This window comes from Macaca mulatta, chromosome 1 (assembly GCF_049350105.2).
Source record: "Macaca mulatta isolate MMU2019108-1 chromosome 1, T2T-MMU8v2.0, whole genome shotgun sequence".
NCBI classification, from domain to species: Eukaryota; Metazoa; Chordata; class Mammalia; order Primates; family Cercopithecidae; genus Macaca; species Macaca mulatta.
Window position 1 is genome coordinate 14,743,922 of NC_133406.1, and position 25,902 is coordinate 14,769,823.

At 45.6% G+C, this 25,902-nt stretch overlaps 1 protein-coding gene across 1 annotated transcript in view; it reads right to left on the minus strand.

Annotated features, from left to right (window-relative positions):
* Nucleotides 1–2,297: 2,297 nt before the first annotated feature.
* Nucleotides 2,298–25,902, minus strand: part of SLC35F3 (solute carrier family 35 member F3) — a 108,159-nt gene continuing 84,554 nt past the window's right edge. The window contains exons 3-7 of the mRNA XM_001111982.5: nt 17,761–17,980; nt 10,356–10,481; nt 8,138–8,330; nt 6,616–6,705; nt 2,298–3,771 (exon numbers count right to left, since the gene is read on the minus strand). Of these exons, the coding sequence (XP_001111982.2) occupies nt 3,536–3,771; nt 6,616–6,705; nt 8,138–8,330; nt 10,356–10,481; nt 17,761–17,980 (865 nt within the window). The 3' untranslated portion in view covers nt 2,298–3,535. The remainder of the gene's footprint in view (nt 3,772–6,615; nt 6,706–8,137; nt 8,331–10,355; nt 10,482–17,760; nt 17,981–25,902) is intronic.

The following is a 25,902-nucleotide window of genomic DNA, read 5'->3' on the forward strand; positions in this document are numbered from 1 at the left end:
AGAGCAGAGACTTCCCAGCGCTTTTTGCCCCTTTCATCAGCAGCAGACTTCCGGAAGACCCGGTCTGCTCTCTCATACCTTCCATCTTGGCTTTACTTTCCCTTTTTAAAGGAGCCCAAAGAGAAACATTCTTTAATTGCTACCCAAACCCGCCTCTAGAGGGCAGACAGTTCCCCAGCTGAGCAGGGAGGGATCCTGCATCTCCGAGCCGCCCCGCTGTTCCATCCGCAGGAACTCTTACCTAGGATTTTCTGCTTCTGGGTTCCTTCTAGGTTTGCCGCAGCGCATCCCCGTGCTGGAAACGTTCCGGCGCGGTGGGGAGTGCAGGTGTTGTGGTTGTGGCTCTTTTCTTTCTGGAAAGAAATCTCTGAACCCACCCCTCCCCACACCCCAACTCAGGTTTAGAATGTATCCAAAGGACCGCAAGAGCGTTCTACCCATTTTATTTCATACAAGTTACCCTTCATAGTCCCTTTAAACATTTCGATAAAATGCATGTGCCATAAAATTTACCGTTTAAACTTTTTAAGCGTACAGTTCTGTGGCATTAAGTACGTTCACATTGTTCAACAATCGCTACCAGGTTATTTTCATCTTTGCAAACTGAAACTGTATGCCCACTAAACAATAACTCTCCATTTACCCTCTCCCCAGCCACTGGCAACCAGCATTCTGCTTCCGTCTCTATGAGTTTGACTACTCCAGGAATCTCATATAAGTGGAATCAGACAGTATTTGTCTTTTTGTAACTGGCTTATTTCACACAGCATAATGTCTTCAAGGTTCAACATATTGTAGCATGTGTCAGAATTTCCTCCTCCTCCTCCTTCTGCTCCTCCTCCTTCTCTTCCTCCTCTCCCTCCTCCTCCTCCTCCTTCTTTTTTGAGACAGGGTCTTGCTTTGTTGCCCAGACTGGAGTGTAGTGGTGTGATCAAAGCTCATTGCAGCCTCCAACGCTTGGGCTCAAAGGATCGTCTTGCCTCAGTCTCTCGAATAACCAGGGGTACAGGCATGCACCACCATGCCCAGCTAACTTTTGAGTTTTTATTTTTGTAAAGAGAGGGCCTCACTATGCTGCCCATGCTGGTCTTGAACTCTTGGCTTCAAGGGACCCTCCTGCCTCCACCTCCCAAAGTGCTGGGATTACGGGTGTGAGCCACTACACCTGGCTCAGATTTTCTTTCGTTTTCAAGTGGAATAGTATTCCACTGTATGGCTGTGCCACATTTTCTTTATCCACTCATCTATCAATGGGCACGTGGGTTGCTTCCACCTTTGGTTGTTGTGAAGAGTGTTGCCGCGAATGTGGGTGTGCACGTAGCCCTTTGAGTCCATGGTCTCAACTCCTTTGGGTTTTCATGATCATTTTTGCCCAACGGGAGAATAAGATAAACCTACCTTAAGGCAGGGCTTTCCCACTTTTTCATGTTCAGGCTTACAAAGGAAATATCTGTTTGTCTCCCTGGGATTTGGAGCCTCAACAGGGTGGTGGAGGTGACTAGCCCAGCATCCTGCTGCCCCAGCTGCCCACTCCCAGACATGCTTGGACACACTGGGTAGGGGAGCTCTCTGCTCTGGATAACAAGATTCTCCAGGTTTAGAGTCCATGTGTCAAGTGGTCCGTGTGGTGCATGGAGTATAGATGCTCTAGGTGTGGGTGATGGGATGAGGTGTACGAAAAAGGCTCTGACTTCCCCTTGGCTCACACCCCTTCCTAGAGTTGGCCCTCTGTAGCCCTAGAATGAGACCCACTGGCTCTCATAGCCCCCGGCATAGCAGCTGCTTGGAACAGCTGCATAATGTTACTGAAGTGGATCAATCAAATTATCCAAAAAGCCAGCATTAGGTTAGGATGCCCGAGGCAGGCAGGCGGCTGTGGGGGCTGAGCTGGAAGACTGGACTGGGGCTGCCGCTCTGGGCGGCACTTAGAGACCAGTGTAAACTGAGCTGCGGATCCCGTTCAGAAGAAAAAGTGAGAAGGAAGCCACAGGCAGGGCTGAGCAGAGGGCAGGTACCTTGAGGGAGAGGGAGAGGAACAGGGAGAAGGAGGGGAGGGAGAGGCTGCCCCAGGACTTAGAGCTTCTGTGAGGCTTTGGGGATGCTTCTGCATTTCACTTTTGCAAAAGTCAATTCTATCGACATTACAGTCTCCTTCCCTTGAGGCAGATGGGCTGGCTTACCCACCTTGAAGGTTCTTAGGGGCAGGTGCAGTTGAGAAAAAGCCAGAACGTGGGGAGGACTGCTTCCGGACTGGTGCAGTGGGAAAGAATAGCCACCAAGACAGCACTGAATGCTTCTTTTTCAAATATTTTATTAATCTGTTTGGCCAAACAGGTAATGGAAACTGAGAATAATAATTTGCTAAAAACTTCAGGTCATGAATGCCCCTTTCCCCCAGGAAACAAAAGACTCCATGGTTACAGAATGCACCATTGGGTTATGACAACATTTCAAAATAATGTTTCCATTTCATATGTAACAATGTAAACTTCAAAAATAGTAAACTCTAACCCCTGACCCTCTTTACAGATCTATCACAGATAGAATTTTCTGGCAGACCTAAATTGTGTAAGTAAACAGCCTGGTGCTTAAAAGTTTCATAAAAAGGTTTACAGATTTCAGTAAATAATTTTTCAGTCTTGGTCAGGAAGTAAAAGCAGCCAGCAATTCCCCTCCTGCACAAGGTACCTTACATGGGTATTGTACACCCTGGGCCACACTCCGTATACACTGGCCATCAGCTCTGTCACTTTTGTACACAGACATACACATATATAGAGAGTTTTATTTGTTTCTAAAGATTTTTACATCTAAATTATAAGACGGCGCCAGTGACGTATCACGTCACCTCGCTTCACATAGGTAAAGACGAAAATTCTGTAGAAGGCACTGTGATTTCTCTTGCACGATCTTACACAGACACATGAGAGCAGGCCAGCCGGGGCTTGGACTTATCTTGTCCTTCCTGGTACCTGGCACAGACCTGTCCTCTGATAGTTTTTGATGTTCATCATCCATTTCTGCCTTGCCTCTTCACATCCCAGACATCCTTCCCTCCCTTCTTCCATCCCTCCATCCATCCATCCAAATAAATTGACAGTTATCTTTTGGTTCATTGAAACTCCTTAAAATTAAGAGTACAGCTCTGGTATAAAACAAAATATGACCTACCATAGCTGAAAAATAATCACAGTGTACAATGTCATGTTCAGTTGCTAAGATTCTAAACACTTGCCCTGACTTGTCAAGAACGTCAGCCATCCAAAACGATCTATGCAGGGATCTTTTAAACCCACTTTACATTCGTTGGAAAAGCACTGAGAGGTTCTTCTTTCCTCTTTTGTATTGAATTGGTACCCTTTAGTGGAAGGTCTGATGTGGAAAAGTGCAAGCAAATTGGACATGCCAATAAATACCATAGAACTTACCGCAGATGACCAAAACTGTACAGGTATGTACACCTTACCCAACTGAGGTTCCTCCCGGCAGGAATAGACCTCCCAGTCATTACCACCGAGTTCTAGAGGAGTTGGTGTTAGCGGGCGAAGGAAGGGCGGGCTCTTCTGTTCTTGCTCTGAGGTCCTGAGCTCAGGTCAGCAGCGCCCTCTGCAGGCTCCTCCTTCTTCCTCACTTTGAGGCGGGTGAGCAGCTTGATCAACCACACATCCCACTCCTCTGGCAGGAGCAGGAGGAGAAAACCCAGGCCGATGATGATGATGGCGATGACACGGACCCCATTGAAGACAATCTGACTGGTGTAGTGATCAATCACTGTGGGAGACAGAGCATGGAGGTTACCCAGCTGCAGGGCTGGGGGCATGTCCCCGGAGAGCGGGCAGGGTCTGGGGGCATCCTCCTCTGCCTGGCAGTGTTGTGGTCTTGCCTGGACCATAGGATTCTCCTCAGTATGATTTTGTTCCAGGTGGGCTGGGGTTACCTCTCGTAAATCACCCTTAACTTTATAAAACCTCTCTGGTATGAGGCCTTGCATTTGTATGTCACCTCCCAAAACTGACTTGATAGTTCAAACATTGATATATGTGATTAGAAAAAGTGAATGAAGGGCAATTGAGGAGATGAGAGAGAGAGAGAGAGAGGGAGAGAGAGAGATATTACACACACACACACACACACACACACACATATTTGACCTTTGAACAACATGGGTTTGAACTGTACAGATCCACTTATATGTAGATTTTCTTCCACCTCTGCCACACCAAGACAGAAAGACCAGCCCCTCCTCTTCCTTCTCCTCCTCAGCCTACTCAATGTGAAGACGACTGTGAAGATGAAGACCTTTATGATGGCCCACTTCCACTTAACGGGTAGCAAATAGACTTTCTCTTTCTTATGATTTTCTTAATAACATTTTCTTTTCTTCAGCTTTATTGTAAGAGTACAATATATCATACAAATAACACACACAATATATGTGAATCAACTGTTTTTCATCAGTGAGGCTTCTGCTCAATAGTACCCCATTAGTAGTTAAGTTTTTGGGGAACTGACAGTTGTATGTGGATTTTCAACTATTCAGGGGTTGGTGCCCCCACTCTTTCTACATTGTTCAAGGGTTAACTGTATTTTTTTTTTTTTTTTTGAGACAGTGTCTCACTCTGTCATGCAAGCTGGAGTGCAGTGGTGCGATCAGGGCTCACTGCAACCTCTACCTCCCGGGCTCTAGTGATCCTCCCATCCAGCCTCCTGAGTAGCTGGGACTATAGGTGCCACCATGCTTGGCTAATTTTTGTTATTATTATTATTATTATTATTGTTTTGTAGAGATGGGGTTTTGTCATGTTGCTCAGGCTGGTGTAGAACTCCTGGGCTCAAGCGATCGTCCCACCTTGGCCTCCCAAAGTGCTAGGATTACAGGCGTGAGCTCCCGTGCCTGGTCCGTATTTCAGTTTTTAATATTGGTTAAACATTCTGTTAATTCAGCAGATAAGGAGAATCAACCAGCCAGTCCTGTGAGCAGATGTCAGGGAGAACCCAAAAGCTGGGCAATGACTCTGCTTTGACAAGTGAGATACCCAGCAGGTTCCCTGGCTTCTCGCTTCCAATCAAGAGTGGCCTGGGATTCCTTTTTTGGACTCATCATTAAACCTTTTATGTTGCAGGTAAGTAATGAAAAATTATTTTAATTACTCTCTCAAACACCTGGCCATATTGTACACTCAGAGTAAGTTTCTATACAAGACAACTGGAACATGCCTTCTGGAGACAGGAACACGGTGTGACTACAAACTAAAGATGCAAAGAATGTAGGGGGAGAATGGTGACAAGAGATTTTTCAGAAGCCTGCAGTATCTGGACCATTTTCCTTTTTTACCAGCTGTCTAGGAGCTCAGGTGCTTTCTGCATTTTGAAATGCTGTCTCATTGATTATTTCATCTGGTTGTCACATCAACCGAGGTAGCAAGGGTAGGTATGATTTCTCATTTGCAGGGGAGGCAAGCTAAGGCTCAGAGAGCAGATGAGTTGGGACCACAGATCTCCAGGTGGGCTGTGGTGGTGCTGGGCCCGAGCCCTGTCTCCTGACGCCTCCCCCAGGCCTGGTACTGCCGCCGCTGTGAGGCAGTCCTTCCAGAGGAGTCTGGGCTGTGGTGGGGCAGAGAGGTCCAGGGCCTGTGGAATAGGAGCGGTGGGAAACATGGGGAAAGGCTTGCGAAATTGGGGTGCCTGCAGGCATACTCACCACCACATTGAACAGGATAAGGGTTTGCCATTCCCTTGGGGTTGGGGGTGGCGGTGATCTTTTAATGGCCTGGAAGTGGCAGGATTTGGGAGGTGGATTTGGAGGAAGCTGTGCCAGGGACAAAGGAGTGAGTGTTCTGAGGAGGACAGATTCACAGCCCTTTTCTCGCTGAGAGAAGGATGCCTAGGGAGGTCAGGTGTGAGGCTAGGAGGTTCTGGGGAGAAAATCCAAAATTCCCATCCGTGTGAGCCAGGAAAAGGAAGGTGGTGAGGGGCAGGTGAAGACAAGCTTCTGAAAGAGCTGTCAACTGTGTGCACCTTGGCAACAAGTCCCCAGGGGAAAACAAAGGGCGGTCCCGAGTTCCTGGGCAACGGACGTTCCCTCCCTGTCTTCCTGGAGGTCAGGGAAAATCACGTTCATGCTTCTTCAGCTTGTCAGCGTGAATCTACCTCATGCCTTGAGCAAATTTTCTCCCCCAGAAAGTTACCTGCAAAAGTTACATTTTTTTCTGCTACATAATTGCTTACATTTTTTAATAATGCTGATGAGATTCATTTCTGCTCCCCATACCAGTTAGATCCAGATGGCTTTAGACTTACTGTATCTTGAAGTGGTATGTGAAAATCAGCCCATTATGGAGAAAATATTGCGTATATAATGACTATTAACATTTCACCTAAATGCTTTTATTTATTTATTTATTTTTGGCAGATGGTTAAACACGCATTCTATAGGAGACACAGCAAGAATATATGTAAGTATGTATGTGAGAGTATGTGTGTGTATGAGTGTGTGTGTATGCATGTGTGTATGTGTGTGCATGTGTGAGTGTATGAATGTGTGTATGTGTGTGTGTGAGTAGGTGACTGAGTGTGTGTGCTTATGTGCAGATATAGAAAGCCGCATAGAGTTACCTGCATTCACAGGTACGCTGAGGACGATTCCAAGAGACATCAGAGTGGGATATGTAACAGCAATTCCAAAATTTAATACAATATTGAATGCTGAAATAAAGAATGTAAATAACGAGTGTTATTCACGACTGCTCTGTACTTTACCTCCCTGCTGGCCTATCTGACCCAGGTTTCGCTGATGGGGCTGGAGTCATAGGAGTTACAATGACCCTTTGCTCTGATTCAGTGAACTCAGAGTTCGTCTGGGGGTTCCAGGACTTGGGACCAGGAGCAGACACTCTGAGTACTCAGCCCCTCTGTTCCCTGATTTTGAAGAAGGGAAATAAGTTTGGAAATGGTAACCATTGAGAAGGTGACTGGGACCATCTTACCAGTTTTGCTTTTCTCTGCTGCTGGCAATGAACAGGAGGTCTGGGAATTTTTTTTTTTTTTTGTGAGGCACGGTCTTGCACTATCACCCAGGCTGGAGTGTAGCACACTGTGGTGCAATCACAGCTCACTGCAGCCTCAACCCCTCTGCTCAAGTGATCCTCCCCCTTTAGCCTCTTGAGTAGCTGGCACTACAGATGCACACCACTGCACCTGGCTAATTTTTAAATGTTTATTGGAGATGAGGTCTCATCATGTTTCCCAGGCTGTTCTTGAACTCCTGGGCTCAAGCGATCCTCCCGCCTTGGCCTCCCAAAGTGCTGGGATTATAGGCATGAGCCATTGTGCCTGGCTGTGTTTTTAGATGGAAATTGGATAAGTCACCTCCTTGGTTGCATTCCTGCCTAGCTCTAGACTTATATCAAGTAATGGAGACAATGATGATGATGACATTAATAATAATGATAATCTATGGTATTCTATAGTATTTATTGAACATTGACACTTATCAGGCAATTTTTTTTTTTTTTTTTTTTTTTGAGATGAAGTCTTGCTCTGTCCCCCAGGCTGGAGTGCAGTGGCGTGATCTCGGCTCACTGCAAGCTCCGCCTCCCAGGTTCACTCCATTCTCCTGCCTCAGCCTCCTGAGTAGCTGGGACTACAGGCGCCCGCCACCACGCTCAGCTAAATTTTTGTATTTTTAGTAGAGACGGGGTTTCACCGTGTTAGCCAGGATGGTCTCAATCTCCTGATGTTGTGATCTGCCTGCCTCGGCCTCCCAAAGTGCTGGGATTACAGGCATGAGCCACCGTGCCTGGCCCTTATCAGGCAATGTTTTAAGAGCTCTGCAGGTGTTAATTTACCAGCTCCTTGCTGTACTATGCTTAGTAGGTAACATGCAACACACTGGGCTATTAGTTCATTATTCAGAGCAGCAGTGACCACTGTGACTACTACATTGATACTGGTTCTGGAATTCGAATCCAATGTCATCATTTCAAAGACTACTTTGTGAAACAGAAATATCTTAAAAACCGGTGAGAACTAAAGAATAGCAATGAGCACTGTTGTCTGCCTTCAGGGAACATGTTTCCCAAGGGTCCTCTGCTGGTGATTGCTTTCTGGGAATTCTGGACAGCTGGTCACCACTTACTCAATAAGAGAACTGAAAATCCACAAAGATTTCCCCATGGAATGTCATCAAAAGAGCTCCAGTATTCCACTTTGGTAAAGTAGAGGATAATAGGAATGCAGGTGATGAAGAGGATGTTAAACACACCCAAGATGGACAAAAATAAGGCGGCTTCTCCAAACTTAGCACTGCCCAGGAGGAGCTTGAACAAAACCTGTAGGAGAAAGCAGAGGAGGACGGGGTGAAGGCTCACCTCAGACCCCAACATGATGTAAGTGAAGCAGAGTTCACTCCACAATGCTGGGGTTGCACTGCAGGATGGAAACCAGATTCCAGGCGAATTCCATGGGGTTTGACCTGTGTTCATTTGCACACATATTCAAATCCCAGTGACATGGCAGAGGAGAGTTGCTCTTTGGTTATAGAGAAAGCATCTTTGGGAGTCATGGGTTTTCATACTAGGTTTGATTTGTCTGTGTTGTGTTCCTGACACTACATCACTCAAAAACATCTGCCATGATTACACATCCTCTCAGAGACCCCTAGAAGGGATCCTTGACCCTGTATAAGCAGGTTGAACACCACTGCTCCCAAGAAAGAGTGCTCTGGCTGCAAAGACATTTTCTGTAAATCAAGGGTGGAGGGATTTTGCTCATATCTGCTCCATCCCACCATGTCCATTCCAGAAATGGCATGGGTTTTAGTGGAATGCACCAAACTTTTGTTTTCTTGCACCTGTTCTTTTTTGCACATCATTTCAGGGGTTTGGAAGGCCAGGAGGAGAGGGCAAATGTGATGGGAGTGGCCAGGAGCTGAACTGAGAGATGCAGGTGGCCCCAGGGCAGCTCCTGTGCTGAGTGAGCTGTGGTCTAATTTGAGTCTCCCCATCGTTGTCTCCCTCACTTTTCCTGCTTTCTCTTTGTTCAGCCATTTCCCAACTCATTCATGTATTTCCTAAAAGATGTGCAGGAAGTATGGATGGGGAAGTAAATGGCTTTCAGCCTCTCACTTAGGAGGCCCCATGGACAAGTTGCAGGTGGTAGAGGAGTTGGAGATGGGAATCTGAATCAGAATATTGTGTTCATTGTGGATTGTGTTTCTCCCTGTTTTTTTGCTCCTCATTAGGCCACAGCGATTTGAGTCTAGCAGAGTGTATGTAGCCTTCTAATATCTTCTGCATTTGGACGGTTGCTAGAGTCTCAGAGTGGTGCTCGATTATCGCATCTCCTCAGTGAGAGGTGTTCAGAGAAAGAAAATGACATGTGTGTCTTCCTCTGTGGGAGGTGAGGGCAGGGAGGTGATAAAGGATAAGGCTGAGTTACTTCACTTGCCCAAAACCAGAACACATGGTACTCACAGAGCTTGGGGAAAGAATGTCTTTTCTTATGACTCTCTACAGTACTTAAATTATATCGGTCCTATTGTCTGGATCCACAAAGGGCTGATAAGTCTCAAAACTAAAATCTCATTTCTCATTGGATCTTCTAGGTCAGTTCTCCAACTTGGAGTCCTGAAAATATTTGCATTCTCTGCAATGGATCTTAGGAGAAGGAGAGAGGAGGAGAAGGGAAGTGAGGGGGGAGAGCAGCCAGGAGACTTGATAAAGTAGGAGGTGAACAGAGAAAGGGACCTGAGTGCGGGAATAAAAATTTGTTTCCTCTAGACCTGAAGTTGGCAAGTGCTTTCCCATGGTTCCCAACATTTCATCAAAATACTTTATTATCCCCATATTACAGCTGTTGTACTTTTATTTATTTAGCCTTCAAGGCAGTACTGGAAATGCATATGGATTCATAGCGAGCAGTGGAGGTTGCAAAAACTGTGTGGGCAAAGATTTACATGACAAAGCTGCACCAGATATTCAAGTCTTCCCACCCCATAGGGTGGCAAATGATCTGAGCAAACACTGAGCTTGTCGGCTGCCATCAATGACGTCAGGAATCTGACTGTGCCTGTGCAGATGGGCACCACTCATTTTATCTCAGATGCTGCAACGATGTGGCTACAGATAGAAAGGCCCAGAGAGCCAAAGCCAAGAGTAGTGGCACACCTCCCCCTTGCCCTTGACTGAAGTCTCTGTCTGCCTGTTGCACAGTTGACTCCAGCTATCTAGAGCTGCCTGTCCTGAAGCACAAGTATCATCAGAAGCTCTTGAAAAGTAAAGGACCAGCCATCTAAAGCCGGCTGTGCTGGCTGAGGAGAGCCCAGCCAGCTGAGAGGGTTCGCTCCCCGCGCATACCTTGTAGAGGGCAGACATGGATGCTGAGGCCACCACCAGTGCGATGCCGATGACGGAGTGGCTGTGGAAGCCATCAGCGTAGGTCATCATCACAATGCCAGCGATGGCGAGGATGGCGGCCACAATCTGGACGGATGGAAGAAAATGCTGGTCAGGGAAGTCCGGATGGAGTCGGAGGGGCCACGCAAGCGCCAAAGACCCGGAAATGCACGTGGGGTTCGGCCACGTGAGGGGAAAATGGTGTCTCCTTTTTGTTCCTCCTTAGGGAGCAACAGGCAAAGGCTGACTCTTGTCTAAATTTTTGTTGCTGCTTAGGGCACTTAGCAAAGCTTGGCTTGGCCAAAGAACGGAAACTGCTGGCAGCAAGGAATGGGTGGCATGGTGGTGGCCAGTCACTGCGGTTCTTAGGGACCCGAGAAGGAGGTGGTCATGGTTGCAGTGGCAGGTTATTAAATGGACATGACAAGGCCTGGCAGATAATCCCTGGGCAGCCCCCGGAGATGACCTGAGTTCTTTCCCAGCCTTCTGAAAGTACCTCCTGTGACCTTGCTTTTATGTATTTCATATCTCAACAGGGAAGCCACTATGAGGACAGAAGATCTTGTCCCCATTTTCTACCCCAGCAGTGGGGCCTGACAGAATGTCACCTGCCAATCAAGGCTACAAACAATGTCCTAACCTTGGAGGTGCGGTTCCTTTCCTCTGTGGCCGTAGGCTCCTCCACCCTACCCACCAAGGCTCCCCTCAATCCTGTTATTGTCCTGATACTGACTTCTCAGTTGGGACGGAGGCCTCATGGAGATGTACATATTACTCTTGTGCAAAGTGAAATTGCCAGAGTAAATAGGAGATAAACCATCTGGGACAATATTCCTCAAAGGGGAAAATGCACCAGCACAGAGAATCAATACAAGGACTGATCTGAGGTAGCCATGAAGCTCCAGAAATGTCACCAGGTGGGAGGTGGAGAGGGGGTTGCAGTCAGTAGAACAAATGTGTGCAGGAGAAGTTTCCACTTCTGGATTTACTGAGAATTTTATCCCTCTTATGAATCATTCAAAATCAACTTCAGCTGTCTAAAACAATATCAAATAGCTAAGGTTAACTGAGTGGTCATAGCATGTATGTTTCTATGTATGTTCTCATTTTGTACCACAGTAGATACTGTCATTCACCTCATTTTGTAGACATGAAAACTAGGCTCACAAAGCTTGCCAAACCCACACAGCTGGTATGTGGAAGAGCAGAGTCAGATTTCAGGTCTGCCTGACTGCAAAGTTGATAATTACATATATATACAGGAACGCATGATTCACATAGGAAGTACTGCCAACTTACTGTTAGATTCAAATTGAGGTTGCCTTTGTAGTTAAAACATAAGATGTTTAGGTTAGTGAAACATAACGTGGCTTAATCTCACGCAGTATGTCTGAGTTACGTACTTCTCTTAGCGTATACCTCATACGCTATATTTCTATACAATGCTGTATCCACCCTTAACGCAGAGGCATTGAGAGAGCAGGTGGTTATCGTGTACGAGAGAACTCCCTGGCCCAATCTGTCTGCGTGTTCTTTCTGGTATGGGAATTCACTTGTAGTCCGCCACACCGCTTTGCATCAGATATATGCCTACATTTCATATTCAAATGCTACATGTACTGTGTAAAAGTGTTCATTAAGAGAAAGAAACAGAGATAGCAATACCATAAGGGAATTTTTCCCCACAGGAAAATAAAAAAGGGAAAAGTGAGAAAGCAGGTGGGGAAAGGGTTGGTTTCTGCTCCAGAGCACACATGTAATGCAAGGGTGCTGCCAGCAACATGCCAACCGGGGCAGGCATCAGAGGACTCCCAGTGAAAAGACAGGAGAAAGGAATGGAGAGAAGAAAATGGCCCAATTCCAGAAGCTTGGTGCATCTCCCCTCTGGAGATACCCTTTGTTTGTTTCTTTTGTTTTGTTTTGTTTTGAGACAGATTCTTGCTCTGTCGTCCAGGCTGGAGTGCAATGGCACTATCTCGGCTCACTGCAGCCTCTGCCTCCAGGGTTCAAGTGATTTTCCTGCCTCAGCCTCCGGAGTAGCTGGGACTACAGGCGCCTGCCACCACACCTGGCTAAATTTTATATTTTTAGTAGAGATGGGGTTTCACCATGTTAACCAGGCTGGTCTCGGACTCCTGACCTCAGGTTATCCACACACCTTGGCTTTCCAAAGTGCTGGGATTACAGACATGAGCCATCACACCTGGCCTGGAGCTACTTTTTATTGAGCCTTTCCAGGCTTATGGCTGAAGTTGGAAGAAATGAAGGACAGTGAGGGGTGATTTTTTCTGAAGACTTGAAGGGCAGATTTCCAACCTCTTCCTCTCTTCTCTATTGATTAAATAATAAACAGCTAAAAGCTTCTGCCTGGGCTGCACTGTGTGGCTAAGCTGGGGGAAGGGACAAGGGGGTAGGAAATGAGAGCATGGTTGGCCATTGACCTTTTGGTCTGTTGAGATAAACATCAGAGGAGCCCGTGCCACTCCATCAGTTCATTCTGACAGACAGGCAGGGGACTCTGATCTCTTCCTCCACACCTCCCAGCCTTCTCCTGGGGGTCCCACCCACAAGGCACAGTGTTGACAGCCCTGGCTGTGGACCTTCCACTCTCCAGACATCAGCAGCCCTGCAACAACTGGCCCCATGTGCTGGGATGTGAACTGGGGCTCCTGCCTCACTCTCAATACGCTGTGGGGCGCAGCAGGGTTGGAACGTGCCCTGTGCCTTTGGGAGCAGAGCTCAAGATTCCTTCCTGATGCCTGGAATTCCTGTTAAGTTTCCAGTTCTATCTTTTAAAAAGTATGTGCATATGTTACATTTGACACCCTAACACATCTGAGTTTCTTGGTTTTCATGTGAAAATATTTTCTTGCCCATTTCCTGCACTAAAACAAACTCTCTAGGAAGGCCAGTCAAGTCCGCCCTGTGGTTCCATGTGCTCCACGTACATCTTCTCCCTACCGGGGCCCCTGGACAGGTGCTGAGGGTGGGTTTGGAATCATGACATCAGAGCTTCCTTGACCTCCCCATGCCTCTCTTTCCTTACACTTTCCTGTCCCCCTGGCCCTCAGTGTTCCCCACAGAACAATCCTAAAACAAAGCCTGATGGGTCACGGTGGCCCAAGACCGAGATGGGTAAGAACCACCACCTCTGCTTTGTCTGCTTTGTCTAGGGAACAGTTAGCTGGAGGTAAGGAAGGAACACAGGCCGGGGGTTGCTGCGTAGCGTCTTCATGTCCTCACCCAGCGTGGTGACCCACTGTCATAAACTGCCCGGCTGCCAGAGCTCCAGGTCTGAGTCCCACGCACCCAGGCATGAGTCACAGACACACCACTCATCTCCATGACAGTTCTGCTCCCTGCTCCCTGGGGGGCTGAATGGGAAGGCAAGGGAAACCCTTGAGCCTTAAAGAGGAGAGAGGAGGGTTGGTGGTGCCCTAGGTGAGGTCTAATCACTGTTCAGACTAGGGCTCCTCCTGCTTAGTCTAGCTAAAAGGTGGCAAGGCCTGGAGCAGTGGCTCACACCTGTAATCTCAGTGCTTTGGGAGGCTGAGGCAGGCAGATTGCTTGGACCCATGAGTTCGAGACCAGCCTGGGCAACATGGTGAGGTTCTGTCTCTACAAAATATACAAAAAATTAGCTGGGCGCGGTGGCATGCCCCTGTACTACCAGCTACTCAGGAGGTTGAGGTGAAAGGATCACTTGAGCCCAGAAGGCTGAGGTTGCAGTGAGCTATGATAGCACCACTGCAATCCAGCCTGGGTGACGGAGTGAGATCCTGTCTCTGCAAAACAAACAAGCAAACAAACAAACAAACAAACAAAAAAGCCTAAAAAACAGCAAACAACAAAACATGGCGGGCTGCACGGTCTCTGCCAAACATAACCCCATTTGGAAGCTTTTTAGATTTGCACAGCTTCAGGCGATTTTACAAAAGGGAAAAATGGATTGATTTTTAATCATCCTTCCCCCAACTCTTTCCCTCTCAGCTCCTGGCCTGCTCTCATTGACTCAAGGAATACTGGAGTTTGGAGGGTACTGGGGGGATCCTCTAGTCCACCCCTTCTACATCTGAGAGTAGAAAGTCGCCTGGGCTGTGAGCTCCACCATTGCCTGTCCACTGTGTCTTTCCCTGTGCTGGGCTCAGGTTGCAGAGGGCAGCCCCCCACACAGAAGGGAGTCAGAACCAGATACCAGATACTGTTCGGGAATGGATGGCTCCTTTCGAAACACTTTAAACATTTTGATTATTGGAAACATCAGCTGGAATCTGATTGAGATGGGAACTGATCTTGGAAAAAGGTCCATGATCCCCAGGAATATGCCGCTAGGGTTTGAGGACCCCATGGGTGACCTCTCAGCTCACCTTCTGGCTTGTTCCCCTGCCTTCCTGGTTTAAAGACCCTCACTGTGATGGGTGGTCCCGAACAGCCCTGAACAATCGGAGAATCTCACCTCCCATTTTCCTTGACATAGAGGCTGTGGGTGGTCTCACTCAGCCTAGTCACAGCTGATGGGCAGTGTACACCCAGGGTTCTACCTGCTCTCATCCTACTCTTGCTTTTGCTACATTAAACTGCCTCTCTAAATATTCATCCACCAACAAGAGAACGGGGCTGATCCATCCACCTCCTCCAATTGAGAAGGAATAATAAGAATAATGCCATTGAGAAAAGATACCACTTATTGAGTTTTATGTGCGAGGCATGCATCATCTTATTCTCACAACTGTTTTCTAAGATGAGTAGTAATATTCTCTCCATTTAACAGAGGGTCAGGGACATTTACTAGTTTGCTCAAGGTCCAAACAGCTTATAAGAGTGGAGCCAAGATCTGTGACCTTGTCATTAACTCTAGCCTAGGACATCTCCATTGCTGAGCTAGAACCCTGACCTAGAGAAGCAGGGAACATATAGAAAGCACACCTAAGCAGAGAGTCAGATGGCAACACAAGGAGCCAGCTTGGCTCCTTCCAAACAGACACTCCAATGGCCTCTCACCCTCTCATATCGTACGTGGCCAGGAATCTCCCCAGCATGATAAGACACGTTTGCTTCCTTCTGGATCTGCGCACATGACCTAGACTTATGGATGTTTTCCAGGAACCATGGCCCTTGTGGTTTGAGTAATTGCCTTAATAACACAAGTCTCCTTAGCAGCCAATTCCACAAACATAAGGCTGTGCCTTCGACATGGTTTTTATGTCTGCTTGGCTCTGAAGCTCATATGCTCAGCCCTCCAGGATGGAGAACCACGTTAATTCTTTTCAGTCTTTGGAAATTACCTAACGGAGAGTGTTAGCCAACCCAGGTCTGAGTGAAGTCTGAGCGGTCCCATGCACCAGCTAGATATTATCTTGGAACTAAATCTCCATCTGTTTATCAAGGAGAATCTTTCAGTCCCTTTGGCATGTGGCAGTGTCTCCTGATGGATTTTGCTAGCTCTCTGAACTCCTGAAGAAGAGAAAAGGGCGCTCCAACACAACCTGTGGCAGGAAGCTCTTAGATGACTGGTCATGCACTTCTGAGAGGAATAATGGTTATTAGAGAGACTCACAACTGCACAGTGCTTTGCAAGTTACAAAATGCCATCAATGCCATCACTGACACTGGCTCCTGGGGGCTTCATTCAGTGTCAGTCTAGTACCAAAGGCCTTCAACACAAAACTTGGCTCAGTACACAGTGATCAGCAACAGACCAAACCAATCAAGTGGCCAGCATGGCCAGAATGTGCCATATTCCAAGGATGATTGTTGGGTGGGGGGTTGGAGGGGTCTTATCCATGTATAGCAATATAGATCTGGAAGCATCATATTGCTTTCTATGAATTTAGGAGTACTTTTCAAGTTTTTCACACCTCCTTCTCTTAATCTCAAAAAAAAAAAAAAAAAAGGGTTTCTTCTGCTAGATGTAGAATTAACCTTGAAGCTTCTCTTCCAGGAACAGGGTCTCATTTGGAATTTTCTAGGGACATCTGAGTCATGCCAAAAATTTCCATAAATTCTCCTGGCTCTTTACATCAAAATAAAGTCAGGAAGGACATGGGTGGGTGGCAGGGGGACCCAGGACATTCAAGGCTTCAGCATCGAGGCAGGCAGGCGGCTGGGTGGCTCACTGTGAGAAGTATCTGCATTTCTTGCAGAGATGCATCAGATCATTTATTTGCTGAAAGCTTTTCTGGTGGCACAGAGAGTGAGTTTTTCTTCCAAAATTAACATTAAGCCTCAAAACAAATTTTCCCCCTACTGGAAGCTAAAAATATAACTCAGAAGTTGACTCATGTCCCCACTGCTGTTTGGGTAACTTAGGTGGGTGTGAATGCACCATTAGGGTGATGTCATTGTTCCCAGGACAGGGAGGGAAGGCCGGAAGTAGAGGGCCCTGCACTGGTGGCCAGCAGGGCTTGCTTTCATGGGACTGCCCCTCAAACTGGCTCTTAGCTTTGTGGCTGAAGGGGGAAGCTGTACACTAACTGCAAAAGAACTAGTGGCCTGGCCAAATGCTCTCGGCGCTGGTTTGCAGCAAGGTGATGACGGGTCCGTGGCAGCTCCTGGCCACAAGAGGGAGCCAGTCAGAAGTCACTAGTGTTCTGCCGGGTGCGAAACGTCTCCCGTTTCTTCTATTCGGGGGAATCGCTCTAAATTTCAGCTGATATTTGATAGTGCACGTGTCCTACTTCATACAGCTGTTATGAAATCCGATGAGCTAACTTTGACTAGCTTCTAATGTAATTGACTGAGTCTCGGTTGTAAAATGAGAGGTAATTCAAGGGATATAATTTCACTCCCCCTTGGTCATTGGTTAGAAGGAAGTGAAGCTGGCCCTTCACAGTTGGGACTCAGCGTGAGTGTGTCTGGCCCACTCTGGCTGTGTACACACGGCCCAGGCAAAGGGCCAAGACTGCATGCATGCATGGATGCGGAAGGATCCTTCGGGTTTCACGCACATCCTCACCCGAGAGTGGCAGTGTTAGCAGAAAGCTCCAGGCTGCAGGGCACGGTCATGCCACGCACTGCAGCCGGGAAAGCCGCCCATGAGACACTGGGTGAGCACGCAGAGAGCGGAGCATATCGCCATTCCCAGGCTGGGTCCCCGACTGGCACACACTTTAGGGAATGCTTGTGGAAATGCTTGAAATGAAAGGTGCTTTAATGAATGCTTGTCTAGTATGGTTTGCAAGCAAGAAGGTTGGCAAGGCACACCAAGAACCGGGCCCTCTGCTGGGCTCATTTTCTGCTGCAAATCAGAAGGAAAGTGGTCAGCAGCTTATGCTCATGGTCCAGCACATGGAGCTAAGCAAGCCGATGGGCAGGTTTTGGTTGACATGACTGAGTGAGGGAGGAAGACAGATAATAAGGAACTTACCCTCACTCCCATGAATCTGTCCCTGAGAACGATCCATGAGAGCAAGAACACAAAAGCTTTGTTGCAGCAGAACAACACGGAGACATCCGTAGTGTTTATTTTCTTTATTGCATGTAAGTACAGGTAGTTTGTGAGTGTCCAAAGAACACCAAAGGGTGCTGCCTTGGTAAAAAACACCTTCAAAGTCAAGCCATTGTCTCCAAAAAATCGACAGCATTCCCTAAAACAAGGAAAGAGAGGCATTGTTATTATTTTCCTGGGTTCAGACAGATCATTTATTTCCTATACCAAGTTTTTTTTTTTAAGCAAATATAGGAAGGGGCAGGGTTTTAAAATTATTATTTTTAATAAACATTTTTCTATTAAAGCCCTTCAACCTACTGCTTTAGTCCACTGAAACAAATGTTGCACAGTGATCTGATGTCACAGATTCTTCCTTCTGTTCATGTTAAGCTTAGAATTTATGGTTCTATACAGAAGGTAATGTTGGCGCTATCTGACTCGAAGGCCTAATTCTATGGTGATTGACTGAGGGATTCTGTTACTTGTTGAGTAGGAGAAGGTGTTCACTACACCTTTTTATTGGGGTGGGCATTGTTGTGGGGGAAGGATGGTAATGGAGGAGGATGGATACTCTAAGACAGGGTGTCTAATCTTTTGGCTTTTCTGGGTCACATTAGAAGAAGAATTGTCTTAGGCCACATATAAACTACACTAGCACTAACGATAGGTGATGAGCTACTAAAAGAAATCACACACAAAAAAATCTCATAATGTTTTAAGAAAGTTTACAAATTCGTGTTGGGCCTCATTCAAAGCCAGCCTGGACCACATGTGGCCTGTGGGACAGGGGTTGGACAAGCTTGGTCTAAGAGAACACATTGAAACAACTTTTAAAAAATGTTGCCCTCAATTGGAATTACCTTTGTGATCAGGCAGGGGCAGTCACTTCTTGGGCGTATCTAATACCTTTTGGCTATGATACGAATAGTGTTAACTCGCGACCTATTTTCTCCCTGAGGCCATTTTTTGGGTACTTATTCCACCATGGGGAAGTCCCACTTCTCTAAGAGACTATCTAGCACAGGAAGAATAAGCAGATCCAAAAGTTCAGAGTCTAACGTGGGAATGAGATGAGGAAACATCTGTAGAAGAAAGTCTTTTGATGCCATTCTAGAGTCTAGGGGGAAGGATCACAGATAGTTCAAAAAATCTTTAAGAAAATTAAAGCCAGTCTTCCACAGGCAGAAGAAGGAAGTAGAGGAGGCTGTGGGGGGCTCGGGTGTGGAGAGAGGCCACTGAGAAGGCTTAGTCGACAGCTGCCTGTTTCCTTGACTGTCAGGGAGTGAAGATCATTGCTGGGTTGGGCCCGATGAGCCAGGCAAGGAGATGGACGAGAGAGGAGGCACTGCTCTGAGGAAGTCCCTGTCCAGGCTCATGGACGTGGTGCAGCACTGCCACAGCTGGGGATGGCCTGCCAGCCAGGAAGGGAGTCAGCCTGCTAGTGATCTAGAAATAGACTCAGTCCCAAAAGAACTGCCACGAGAGCAAAAGAAAAGACATCTCTAGAACAAAGCAAATGCACTAGGTTGGGGGAATAGCTCTGTTCTGTGCCACTTAATATTAAAATGCAGACAAAATGGAGGAAAATTAAAAACAAGAGTCAAAGGGGATTGGGTAAGATTTTAAATTTAATTTTACTGTCTATTCTTCCTATCAATCTAGAAGGAAATCTGTCTTTGTTCATGACTCAACTATGGGATGTCCATAGCACGAACAAGAAAACTCCTTAGAGAAAGGCATGAGAGCCCAGGATATTGAGAGAGGAGAAACACACTTACCGTTTTGTAGAGTCTGGTGCAGTTTGGCCACCTTTCTCTGCACACAGAGTCCTATGTTGCTTCTGAACAAACCGGGGCCAGGTAAAACATTCACATCACTAAATTTATCACGAGACCGATTCAACTGAATTGATTCCATTTTGGCTTTATATAGCTGCAACCCTCATCTAACTGAGAGGCTGATATTTCTTTTTGCCACGTATTTTTTCATACGGTATTCCAGCTACATTTTCTATGGGGTTTTCCCAAGCCCCTGTTTGCAGAAGACTCTGTTCCCCCAGGGGCAGTGACCATGAATGATGGCTTCCTTTATGTTTGTGATTATGGTGGCTACAAAGTGATGCTGGTCCATTCAGTATGACCAAAATAAAATACAAATATTCTTTCTGGCCACTAATGCCATCCTATCTCCACTATACTTAGAGGTTTCCCTTTCTAAGAGAAGAACATCACACAAGTAGAATTTCCAATTTCCACCTGGCTCACTGTCATGAAAAATAATTCATGTTCTGGAAGGGGCCATCCAAGACTAACTGGACAACCTACTTCCTCTCTGAAAATCCATATTTGACTCCTCCAAAGACTGATTGTTGTAGGTGGGATGGAGAAGGGAGGTAGGGCACAGACATGGCTTGGTATTGATGGCCCAAGTTGCTAGAAATGGGAAGGGAGTGGGGATCCCATCCTGGAGATGAAAAAGGTGAGACTCTGAGGCCTGGCAGAGTCCTGCTGGCCCTTTAAGGCATCATGGCCAGGAGATCACAGCATAGGTTGGTGGATCTTGGTTCTAATGAGACCAAGACAATTGGCCCCCTGGACCTGTGAGCCTCGTGATATTTTGAGACCAAAGACTATGCACTAATCTTCAGTGCTAAGAGATTAGTGCACAGTCTTCGGTCTTAAAACAGCATAATATTGGCCCGGAGCGGTGGCTCACACCTGTAATCCCAGCACTTTGAGAGGCCAAGGCGGGTGGATCACTTGAGGTCAGGAGTTTGAGACTAGCCTGGCCAACATGGTGAAACCCTGTCTCTACTAAAAATACAAAAATTAGCCAGGCATGATGGCAGGTGCCTGTAATCCCAGCTACTCGGGAGGCTGAGGCAGGAGAATCACTTGAACCCGGGAGGTGGAGGTTGCAGTGAGCTGAGATTGCACCATTGCACTACAGCCTAAGTGACAAGAGCAAAACTCTGTTTCAAAAAACAAACAAACAAAAAACCCCAGCACAGTATCTCAGGATCTGGCTGGCCCATGTATGTCCCTGATTGCAAGGGAACCCAAGACAGATGATGAACATGAATCCATTTCTGCCAGAGACCTCCCTCTTCTTGGTATACAAATGGAGCACAGTCAACACTCTCTTGACTGACGCCCACATAACTGACTGGACAGTCTAACGCCCTTCATTCCTTCTGCTCACTGATGCTGCTGGCAGGCTAAAGACTAGAGGGTGGCAGGTTACTTCCGGAACACTCAAGTCCTTCTGTTCCTACTGATTGAGTCACACACAAAGATTTAGATGTGTTTACTTCTGATCCTGCTTGTGCCAGTTAGTTCTTGGTATTTCAGTTACACAGTTTAATTAAATATTTCATGAACCAATGAAATATGAGTGGGAAACGAAAGCTTTTTTTCTGTGAAATCTAAATTGAGAGCTTCAAGAAGACTTAATAAAAATAAGCAATACCAGGCCGGGCGCGGTGGCTCACGCCTGTAATCCCAGCACTTTGGGAGGCTGACGTGGGTGGATCACAGGGTCAGGAGATCGAGACCATCCTGGCCAACATAGTGAAACCCCATTTCTACTAAAAACACACAAAAATTAGCCGGGCATGGTGGTGCGTGCCTGTAGTCCCAGCTACTTGGGAGGCTGAGGCAGGGGAATCGCTTGAACCTGGGAGGCGGAGGTTGTAGTGAGCCAAGATGGCGCCACTACACTCCAGCCTGGTGACAGAGTGAGACTCTGTCTCAAATAAAAAGCAATACTGCTACTGAATATTGAATTATTCAATAGAATTATTCAAAGAAACATGGTAAAAGAAAAAATTGTAAAAATCAGTAAGTTCTGCACTTATATTATTTGACAAATACTTATGTTCTTAGTACTCTTTAAAGAATCCCAACTGGGATAGCCTAACTTGACCTGACTTTATATTCTAACTTTTCTATGAATTTCTAAAATTTGGTTATGTTATATATTTAGGGACGAGGATGGCTTATCATTTAATTCATGTCAACAAACACTGGTTTAGCACTTGCCATTCCCACAATTCTAGACAAGGCTTTGTGGTTGATACAGAAAAGGAAACTTTTTAAGCTAAGGAAACGTCTCTTTTAAACTAAGATGAGTTATTTCTTTTGTAATTTCTTCCACTTCAGTTTTTCTATTTAGTTTTTTTCTATTTCAGTTTTTCTGGTGCTTCTTTTAGTTTGATATTGGATCTTTTGGTTTGATCTTCTAATTTTCTTTTTTCCTTCTCTCTTTCTCGATCTTATTTTATGGGAGATTATCTTGACTTTATATTCCAACTCTTCCATTACATTTTAAATATTGGTATCCTCCATTTAATTTTCAAGAGCAGCTCCTGCTCATGAGAAGGTGTAATTGGGGAGATGACATTTATCCTTCAATGGGAGACAACGCAAGCCTAACATATTGACATAGGAGATAGATGGTGTGGAATATAATGATGCTATACTGGAGAACTGGGCTGATTGGATAAGTCCTCATAAAAATGTGGATTTTGAGCTGAACCGAAGGACTAAAGGATAGGAAGGATTTATATAGGTATGTGTGTGGTGTGGGGCAGAGATAATATCCTTGTAGAGGTAAGAGAAGATATTGTATCTATGAAACAAGAACAAATGGTTATTAAAAAGGATATAATCTTGGAAATTAAATATATGATGTAACTACATTTTTAAAATTAATAGACATTTTGGGAGGCCAAGGCAGGCAGATCACTTGACGTCAGGAGTTTGAGACCAGTCTGGTCAACATGGTGGAAACCCTGCCTCTACTAAAAAATATATAAAAATTAGCTGGGTGTGGTGGTATGCACCTGTAGTCCCAGCTACTTGGGAGACTGAGGCATGAGAATTGCTTGAACCATGGAGGTGGAGGTTGCAGTGAGCTGAGATCACGCCACTACACTCCAGCCTGGGAAATAGAGCAAGACTCTGTCTCAAAAAAATAATTAATAGTAAAGTTGGAATATAATGTCAAAATAATCTCCCACAAAATGAGAGAGAGAGGGAGAGAGGAAGAAGGAAGGAAGGAAGGAAGGAAGGAAGGAAGGAAGGAAGGAAAAAATTAGAAGATTAAACCAGAAAGTCCAATATCAAACTAAAAGAAACCCCAGAAGGAGCAAACAGAAAAAACGAAGTGGAGGAAATTACAAAATAAATCATTCAAGACAGTTTCTCAGAACCGAGACATGAATCTTCACAATGTAAGGGGTCACCAAGTACCAACAAAATGAATAAAGAAAGAACCATAACAAGGCATCTGTTTGTAAAATAAAGGTATAAAGAGAAAACCTAAAATCTCCCAAGAGAAATAAAACAAACAAGGTCAAGAAATAGGAAATTGTAATCACCTCGGACACCACCACAACCAAAATGGAAGCCAGACAATCATGGCACAATGCATTAACATTTTTGAAGGATTTTTTTTTTTTCTAGCCAGAATTCTATCACCAATCAATTATCAATCAAAGGTGGAGGTAGACTGAAAGCATTTTCAGCTATGCAGTCCTCAACAGCGGTGTCTCCCAAGCCACTGGAGGACAGGCTGCACCAAAGCAAGGGTGGTCCGGAGGAGAAAGACGTGGCAGCTGCGAGCAGGCCAGCTCTACACGGGCAAGAAAGAAAGTGGGTCCCAGCATCAGCAGGGTGCTCTGCTGCAGACCAGGAACCACAGAAGGCTCCTGGAGGAGATTCTCTGAGGAAGTCTTATGATTAAACAGAACAGGGAAAATAGTGATAGGCTTTTGAGGTGGCAGAACGTTTAGGGAAAAAAATAACAATCATTACATGGAAATCAAGATGAATGAGACAAAAGAGGGAAATATTGTTGGCAGGAGAAATGATGGGTTTTTCACAAAAGGCGGCAGAATCAGTGAACAACATATGTGTGCTTATGATAATGCAAACACTATTAACTAAAAATTGGGATATTATTATGTTGGGGGGTGGGGAAGAAAGGGTAGGGTAAGATAGAAATCAGAGGATGTCCATATTTAAGAAATACGGAGATAAGAATTTAATTTAGCTAAATGGGTATAAATACCAGAGAAAAGTATCCACAAGAATTGAGGGTGGCTGAGAGTAGGCAGATGTGGAGCTGGAAGAAGTTACTCCTCTTTACCATAATTCTTTTACTACTATTTTGCTTTTCCAAAGTATGTGCATGCATTAAATTGCTAAAATTAAGTTAATTAAAAACACATAAGAGAGAGGTAAAGTTTCTGTGGTTGAAGCTGAAATGTGGGCACTGAGACAGCTTTGAGGGGTGCAGTTGGAAAACCACAGAGAGAGAAGCCCCGCGATTAACAGTGAAGGATGCCACAGCCCAGACAGATGAAAAGATCCACTCAAGTTCAAACAGATGTGAGTAGTAGAGCCAAACCTGCAGCCTGGCTTGTTCCTCAGTGAACACTCTTATGTTCCTCTCTTTTTCCCGTACCCATTTCATCACCATTTAAATATGTCTAAGTCTTTCCAACTTCAACATACTCCTGTACAAAAGCAAGCCTCTCACCCAGCCCCTTTTCTCTGTTCCCCTTTGTCATAGCCACACTTTTCAGAATAGCCATCTACGCTCACATTCTCCATGACCTTGCCTTCCTCACTGTCCAGCTACTCTAGTCCATGCCTGCTCCCCACACTCACTCAAACCCCCGGACGAACTGTGAATGACCTTCACATTGCCAATTCCAGAAGGCACTTCTCGGTGTTCATCTTACTCTTGGAAGCCTCTGACATTGTTAACTGTTTCTCCCTGAAACACCCTCTTAGCTTCCAACTCAGCACAGTCCCCGAAGTTTCCTTTGACTTCTCCATACCCTTCTAGACTTCCTCTGTAGGCCTTCTTTGGTATTTTCTTTTTTCTTTTAATTTCTTCTAAAAAAAAACAAACAACAAAAAAAAAACCCAGGATACATGTGCAGAACGTGCAGGTGTGTTACACAGGTACACGTGAGCCATGATGGTTCGCTGTACCTATTGACCTGTCCTCTAAGTTCCCTCCCCTCATCCCTCACCCTTCAACAGGCCCTGGTGTGTGTTGTTCCCCTCTCTGTGTCCATGTGTTCTCAACATTCAACTCCCACTTATGAGTGAGAACATGTGGTGTTTGATTTTCTGTTCCTGTGTTAGTTTGCTGAGGCTGATGGCTTCCAGCTTCATCCATGTTCCTGTAAAGGACATGATCTCATTCCTTTTTGTGGCTGCATAGTATTCCATGGTGTATATGTACCACATTTTCTTTATCCAGTCTATCATTGATGGGCATTTGGGTTGGTTCCATGTCTTTGCTATTGTAAATAGTGCAGAAATAAACATACGAGCACATGTATCTTTAGAGCAGAACAATTTAGATTCCTTTGTGTATATACTCAGTAATGGGATTCCTGGGTCAAATAGTATTTCTGGTTCTAGATTCTTGAGGAATTGCCGCACTGTCTTCCACAGTAGTTGAACTAATTTACACTCCCATCAAGAGTGTAAAAGTGTTCCTATTTCTCCACAGCCTCACCAGCATCTATTGTTTCCTGACTTTTTAATAATTGCCATTCTGACTGGCATGAGATGGTATCTCATTGTGATTTTGATTTGCATTTCTCTGCAATGCTCAGCAATGTTGAGCATTTTTTTCATACATTTGTTGGCCGTGTAAATGTCTTCTATTGAGAAGTGTCTGTTTATATCCTTTGCCCACTTTTTGATGGGGTTGTCTTTTTCTTGTGCATATGTTTAAGTTCCTTGTAAATTCTGGATGTTAGACCTTTGTCAAATGGGTAGATTGCAATACCACCCTGAACATGCCCGATCTTGTCTGTTCTTTGATATTTTCTTAGGGTTCTCTTCAACCTACAAATAGTCACTGAATAATGTCATCTATTGTCATGGTTTTAAAGCCCAGCTGATGTGTCTTTAATCAGGACACTTTTAAAAATCTGATACCACCCTTGCCTGGACATTCCCAGATGCCTGAAATTCAGCCTTCCCAAATAAACTCAGTGTCTTTCCCCTGCATCCTCAATCCCGAGATGCTACCGTGATTCAAGTTTCTACC